Source organism: Diospyros lotus, chromosome 1 (genome assembly GCF_014633365.1).
Source record: "Diospyros lotus cultivar Yz01 chromosome 1, ASM1463336v1, whole genome shotgun sequence".
NCBI lineage: Eukaryota > Viridiplantae > Streptophyta > Magnoliopsida > Ericales > Ebenaceae > Diospyros > Diospyros lotus.
In genome coordinates this window covers 17,275,243-17,283,049 of record NC_068338.1, presented here as the reverse complement: position 1 = coordinate 17,283,049, position 7,807 = coordinate 17,275,243, and the positions used below count along the sequence as shown (strand labels likewise).

The 7,807-nt window shown below is 36.8% G+C and overlaps 1 protein-coding gene across 1 annotated transcript; it reads right to left on the bottom strand.

Moving 5' to 3' along the window:
• Positions 1 to 4,432: 4,432 nt before the first annotated feature.
• On the bottom strand, positions 4,433 to 7,023 carry LOC127795641 (G-type lectin S-receptor-like serine/threonine-protein kinase LECRK1). The gene has a single exon (XM_052327443.1). The coding sequence runs from the start codon at positions 6,963 to 6,965 to the stop codon at positions 4,629 to 4,631; it is 2,337 nt and encodes a 778-aa protein (XP_052183403.1). The 5' UTR covers positions 6,966 to 7,023; the 3' UTR covers positions 4,433 to 4,628.
• Positions 7,024 to 7,807: the final 784 nt, after the last annotated feature.

Genomic DNA, 7,807 nt, shown 5'->3' with positions numbered 1-7,807 from the left:
CGGAAGAAAAGAGAGGCCACAAATCAAGCAGCTGAGATTACAACTTGATGTTTTACTCTTGTGTTTAGTTTTGATGATGAAAAATATCAAATGGTTTTATAATCTAAATCAAAGTATGTGATTTGAAAACAAAAATCAATTTTAAGTGCTTTGTTAAAATGCAAACCAAATGATCTATAATTTTCTATAGATGGAGATTTGCTCAAACATGTATTATGATAAAATATTCCAAATGATTTTGTACAAATTGGTTTTGAACCATTGGATAAATGAAACAAAAATTTTCAAAGGCAAAAAACCATCTTTATGTTCTTGATAGATTGATATTTTGTCTTTGAGATTCTTTTTATGACAAAAATCTTGTTATAAATTTCTTGGTGACAATTGAAATATTATATTTCTATTTGATAAAAAATTATTGAATGAAAGTTAAATCTAATGCCAAAATATCTTATCATAAATTTCTTATGGCATTTTGAAATATTATGTTCTTAATTGATTCAAAATGAATTTTTAATAAAATATCTTTTAAATAAAAAAAAATATTTTTTGAGTACATTCAAGGCAACTGTCAACAGTTTATATGAAACTATCAACAATTTGGTATGCAAATGTCAACCGTTTTTTCTTTATCTATCGACAGACAGTAAAGTTGCAAAGGAAACCGTCGACAGTTTTCTCTATTCTGTCGACAGTTCTTCATTTTTAAGCTAAATCTGTCAACAATTTATGTGCTTCTGTCGACAGTTTGTTTCACAAAAAACTTCCAACGACTAGTTTTTCAAACTCTAATGGTCACAAACAGCTATATTTCTCTTGAAACTTTTAGGAGGCCTATAAATACAAATCAAGGAGATCTTGAGGAAGCTAATGGATGACAATGAAGTGAAGTGAGCTTGTAAAATTTATTTATCTTCTCAAATTATATTTGTGCTTTAATTTTTCACTCTCAAAGACTTTCATTATCATTTGTATTATCTTGTTCAAGTCTTGTATCATTTTGAGAAACATTATAACTAAGATATTCATCTCTTAGATTCTCTCATATTGTACACTTCTTGTTTTCCTAGCTTTGGGCCGGGTAGCTAGAGGGCTTACTTGTTAAAGTATGAGATTTGTATTTCTTCTAGCGGTTAATGTTAGAGGGCCTACCAGCTTTGGTAGGAGAATTAGTGGATTGGTTTACAAAATCCTTAGTGAGGAGCTAAGGTAGTGGATCAGGCTTGGTTAAGCCGAACCATTGTAAATCTTTGTGTTCTCTTGTACTTGTGTCTTTTGATCTATTTATCTTTCCAAACATTTTAATAATCCTCACTTGTATTATATTCTTATTTGTTTTGAAAAATATTTTTATTTTTCAAGCTAATTTTTAAATAATCTAATTCACCCCATCTTGGGTTGGTGCCATAACATTTCAAACCTATCACAACTCAATCTCCTTTTAGAAGTTCTAAACTAAGAAAAAGATCTCAAGAAAGCTTCTCTTGGATAGTTGACTCCTGCTTTGTGGAAGTTGACTCCAATTCAAGTGACAATCCACTATAGTTGTAGGACAGTCGACTGCTAGAATCTAACAGTTAGAATTTTTGAACGTTATGCAAGTTATTCAAATTTGCCTATAAATATTTAAAGCTCGAGATGAAGAAAAAATTTTGCTCTCTTGAATATGTTAATTGATCTCCAGCTCTCACAAAGCTCTCGAAATCATTCCAAGCAATCCAATACTTCTTTTAAATGAGAGAATGAGAGAATAAAGATGAAGAATGAAAGAATGAAACGAAGAGAAGAAGTTTCCACGCCAAGCTCCCCAAACCTACCAAAAAGCTCCTTTTAAATCTTTTCCTTTCCCAATTTTACCTCCACAAATATATATATATATATATATATAGACACACACATAAAATTCCTTTTAAACAAAACATAAAATATTTACATATCTATTTACATATAGTCATCCGGTAGCCCACTTCTCTTCCAATTTAAGCCTACAATGTTTGACTTTTACACATGCACCCACACATTCATGCTTGGACTCTTACTCAATTTATTTGATTTTTCAACTATTTAAATTTTCATTAGCTTGAGTTGTCAACAATCATATAATTTTTTTTTTTTTTTGACTATTCCATTCATTTTAGACTTCTCAACATCATATTAAATATTTTCAACATTTAAATCAAGTAATGTCAAAATATATCACATAAAAATAATAATAAAATAACTTATATCAGATAACAGGTCGTTACAGAATGTATTGTCAATTTAATAGTTGTTGCATAGTAATATAATGCTAGTTACTTAATTTTTCATTTAAATTTTAATTATTAAATATTTAATTTTTTTAATAAAAATGAATTCCAATTCAACCATGTTGAACCTCTCCCATTTTATATCCCAATTTAGGTTTCAAAACATTGTTTGTTAAGGGATCCAGAGTAAATAATTTTTTTTGTATATTATCTCCCATCATACCTAGTTGGCCTCGTATATTATTAAGATTTTGTTAGTAGTGATATTTATTCTTCTATTTTAACTCTTAAAACTTATGATATGGTACCACCTAAATATTAATAGAGATAAAAATAAAACTTAAATCTTAGACAAGGTTATATTTTTGAAATTACAATCTTAAATAACCATAAAAAGTGCATCTGTCGATCACTAGTATTAGGTCGAGAATTATATATATTATTTCTTATTATATGTATATATATGTTTTCTTATTTAAAAATTGGGATGATGTATCAAATTGATCATTATATCTTGGCCCGGAGCTAAGTTAGCCATGAAATTTTAAATGAGCAAAAAATAAGTTACTAAAGTTTCATAAATGAGGTTATTTTGGTAGTCAACTATTGAGTTTCCATTTTAATGTTGTAGACAATGATTTAAGTTTCTAATGCTGTCACCAATTGATGGTTGGCTAATCTAACTTCATTTATAAAAGTTCAATGACTTATTTGATCTAGTTTAAAGTTCAATGACCAATGTGACCCTTAAGTTAAAGTACAGTGACTAATTTAGTTTTTTTTTTTTTTAACAAAAAATCATTTCTAAAAATAAAAATGCCAAATTAGTTACTGCATTGCACTTTAGTCTAGGGACTAAATTGACGACTAAGCTTTAAAATGGGCCAAATGGGCTACCCAATTTTCATGTATGGGTTGCTTCTCACTTTTTATTTTTAGATTTGGTGTGTAGAGTATTTTATAAGGTTCAACTTAATAAAAAAAAAAAAAGAAAACTAATCAAGAGTTCTAGGTAGAGATAGGAAATGGGTCGGCCCGCTTCATAGCTCGACTTGGCTAGCAAAACGAGGGCCTTGTCGGGCTAGCAATATGCGGCCCGCGGCTCGGCCCGGCCCACCAATTGGCCCACTAAAATGGTCCAGCCCGACCCACTAAAAAATAAAAAAATATTTAAAAAATTATGTTTGCATTTAATAAATATAAACATAATAATTAGAAATTATGTTTCTTGTAAACATAATTTTATTATAATGTTTGTAAACATAATTATGCTTGTAAACATAATGTTTATTATGTTTGTAAACATAAATTTAGTGTAATTTTTGTAAACATCATAATTTTACAAACATCAAAATTATAAGTAAACATTAATAAACATATTTTAAAAAATATTAGTTACATTTGGAAAAAAATAAAAAAATATATTTAAAAAATTATATATAAAAAAATTAAAAATAAATTGCTCACAGGCCGGCCCAAATAGCCAGGCCCACGGGCCGACCCAACAGGGTCATGGCCCGGCCCGGCCCACTTTAACCCATTTATTAAGGGCCACAGGGCCGTACCAGGCCCAAATTTTCATTTCTTTGGCCCGACCCGTCTCTCTCGTGGGCCAAATTCAGCCCGGCCCACCAAATAGGTGGGCCAAGCCGGATGCGGGCCGGCTGCCCATTTCCCATCTCTAGTTCTAAGTAATAGATACTTATAAAACATCAAGACAATAACTTTAGAATGCTAGTTAACCACTAGGTAGCGAATCACATGATCCAATTGATCCTTAGTGGGTAAAATTCTATGGAGTTTTATCGTATTGTTGCTAAGTAGTAAAGAAATTTCAAGCTCTTGACGGATAAAAGTGAATCTCTTTGCAGTTTTTGAAAAGAAATCTTCTTTTTAGTCTTTTGTCAGCACATATTGATGCTTTTAATCACTGACATCCTTGTAAAAAAAGGGATGAAAACGATTAAATCGTAAATTTTCATGTGCATTTCTCAAATTAATCATTGCAAATTAGAATTTTACACCTTTTTGTTTTTGTTTTTTTTTTTTTTTGAGGAAAGGGCAAAGTGTCATATTGGAAACATTCATAAATGGGGCATATTAGCCAATTCATGATTTCATCCAAGGATACAATCTATGAATGGCTAATGTGATCTTATTTATAAAAATGCATCGAAGCTTAGTGACTAATATAACCCTTAAATCAAAATATAATAACAATTCGTCCTTCACCCTACAAATTATGATAACTTTAATTTGGCATGGTTAGCTTATTACCATTTCACATGCCTGCTTCCTATAACTCTTTATCATTAATAAGGGTGCCTCAACAGTAGTTAGGTGATTGAAACTGCATGCTGTGTCAAAGAAGATTTATGATCAGATGGCACTTAAAAAGGAAGTAGGATCGGGAGGTGTTGGGATGTCCACGGTGCCTTCCAGCATTAGCACAACCTTCTTCATTGAAGGACGCATGGATGGCTCATCTTGTATGCACCACAGTCCCACTTTAACCATCCGCTCCAGTTGCCTCCTATCTATCTCTTCCTCGCCCACCAATTTTCTCAGCTCCCCCGCCTTGAAACAATCGTACACCCATTCCTCAATCACAGCCTCTTCCTCCACAAGGCTCCAATCCAAGCAGCTTCGACAACATATGATCTCTAGCAGCACAACCCCAAAGCTATAGACGTCTGCTTTGACTGTCACAGGGTGTTTTCGATGCCATTCTGGTGCCACATAGCCTCTTGTCCCTCTGATCCCCGTGAAGGTGTTGGTCTGGTCCGGCTTCGAAAGCTTTGCCAACCCAAAGTCGCTGATTCTGGCGCGCCTGTGCTCATCCATGAGTATGTTCTGAGGCTTTATGTCGCAATGGATGATCTGCGTCTCGCACTCATTGTGGAGGTAGAGAATGCCTCTAGCAATGTCAAGAGCAATCCCAGTTCTTTCCTTCCAACTTGGTCGGCTTCCATGTGCGAAGAGGAAATCTGCAAGTGATCCGTTGCTCATGTGTTCGTAGACGAGAAGCCTATTTGATCCTTGGATACAGTAGCCAATCAGCCGGACAAGGTTCCGATGATGAGTTCTGCCTATGACTTTCACCTCTGTCTGGAATTCTCTTTCCCCCTCCATTAACAAGTTCTCTAGTCTCTTCACGGCAACAACCTTTTGGTTGTACGGAATGGTCCCTTTGTAAACTGTTGCAGAACCTCCTCTACCCAGCTCATGCTTGAATCCCTCTGTGATCTGCTCCATCTCAGAGTAAGTAAAAGCCCGAAGAGAGACATCCTCGCCCGATTCAAAGTTCGCTTTCTCAGAGATCATGCTGTACGCCCAAATGCGGTTTCTGTAAATAGCAACTCCAGAAATTAGCATGACAAGCAACGCAACCCCAGCAAGTGAAACCCCAGTGACTAGGATGCCCGCTCTCTTCTCTTTCTTGATTTCCTTTTCGGGATCTTTGTTGGACACTGGTTGATCAGATGTACCCACCTTGACAAAAGTATCGATGGTGTCCGATTTTGTCGCCCACTTCAAAGGAAGCCTTTGCTTTCTGCAAATGCCGTTGCCAAACAGGGCAACCTCGCAATTACAGTCCTTGAGGCAGGCTTTTTTACAGTCATCTCTTGTGATCAACGAGAGCTCCACGTACGAAACACTATACCAGTCCACGTTCTCCACAACCGTCATGTCGTACTCAACGCTCCGTCCCTGGTCTCTGCAGCTTTGCATAAAGAAGTTCCTTTGACAACCAGAAGTCCTTTTATATGGGTTAATAAAGTCGTATCCTGGAAGGCACTTGCAGTCGGCTTTGTTGTCTTTTAGATCACAGAATGAGTTTAACCCGCACAGACCTCTCGGAGCACACATATTGTCTGGAGCTTGCCACAGACTAGTCCAAGTGCGGTTCCCCTTCTTTTCATATGAGTACACTCTGAAGATGCCATCCGAATCGAATCTCATCAGGAAAATTGTGTCCTCCTTTGGAGATCCTCCTCTTGTTAAGTTCTTTAAGAGGTCACCTGATTTCAACAAATAGAGACTGCCGTCATTGTCGAGATTCAGAGTGACATTAGGTCCTTGTCCGGACGTGCCCGAGGCCCAGTATGGGTAGTCCCTCCCCACTGGATACGGGACAAGGTTCCCGTCAGTTTGCATACAAAGCTTGAAAATGCCAGAGGAGTGATCCGTCTCTGAAGCGGCGGACACAAGCTGTTGATCTCGACCTCCTGAGAGGGTCTGGCCAGGTAGAATTGTGTCAGTTGGGTAGTCAAAACTCTGCCAGATCCTCTTCTGGTTGAAGTTATAGAGCACGAAATTGCCGGTGTCGAGCATGGAAGCCGAAGAAATGCTCTCCGAAGTTTCAACAATGGGGATGCTCTGCCCTTGCGGGGACTGCAGTATGAGCCTGCCATCAGCAGTGAGCTGAAGGGTGAGATTGGTGGTAGCCGGTGGCGGATCATCCCTCTTTGCAGTCCACACCACAGTCTTGTTCGGAATTCCGGCCAGAAAGATTCCGACGGCATAGCCTCCTTTGCCTTGGGGGTAGAATCCGAAGGCATAGAGACCGGAGGGGGAGAGCCAGGAGGAGTTGCCGGTGGGCGTGAGAGAAGAGCCTCTGGTTATATTGCGAGCTCCTCCTCCTCCTCCTGTTTGAGCCGCTTCTACGTTCCATATCGCAGAGACAATGAGAAGGATTAAGGTGGTTGCAGCCATTGAATTGTTTTGGCAAGCTTTTCTGCAGCTTGAAAAATATTAGGAATATATATATACATATATATTTCTTTTAACACGCCTTAGAGGAGACTTCAAAGGAGACTCGGCCCGTCAAACAAAGTATCTACCCCTCTCTCTCTCTCCGCGTTGCTTCCTGCAAATTTAAGATTTTTATTTTTTGTAGTATAGACAACTGATAAAATTAGTATGTCACAGGAAGAGGTGGAGTCAAAAAAGAGTTGATCCACACCTTCTATTGGAGAATTGATGACTTTTATATCGCGTATAGGAGATGATTTTGCCGTGATTTTTGTTGAAAATGTTTTTTGGGATGTGATGGGACATGGTCCCCGGATGGTGACAGAAGACCTAGCCATGCTAGTTGAACCATGTTCATTAATGGTTGAGGTATCAGATCCTTTCATTTAATCAGTTTGAATGTCTTTCGCGTAATACACATGTGAGGGCTCAAAACACATGTCGTTTTCTCATTAGTACATGTGTATCATTCAGTTTGGGCCACGTGGCATTTTGAGATTGGTCAACAAGTTGACCATCCGTCTCCATCAAATAATCAATAATTAACTTGATAGCAGTTATCAGTACCGAATCGACTACAAAGAGTGTCTTGGAGTTTAGATATCTAAGGAAAATGATATGGTATTGATGAGCGTTTCGAGATAAGATTTATGGCATCGAAAGAAATTGAATCAGAAATGATTTTCGGTACAGCTAAAATGTAGCTGCCATTTAGGCTGCAAAACCGAATTGTCGTAAGGGAATTTTGAGAAGTCAACAAAAGCCTGAGGAAGCTCCAATTTTTTGTAATGAGCAACCCTTAA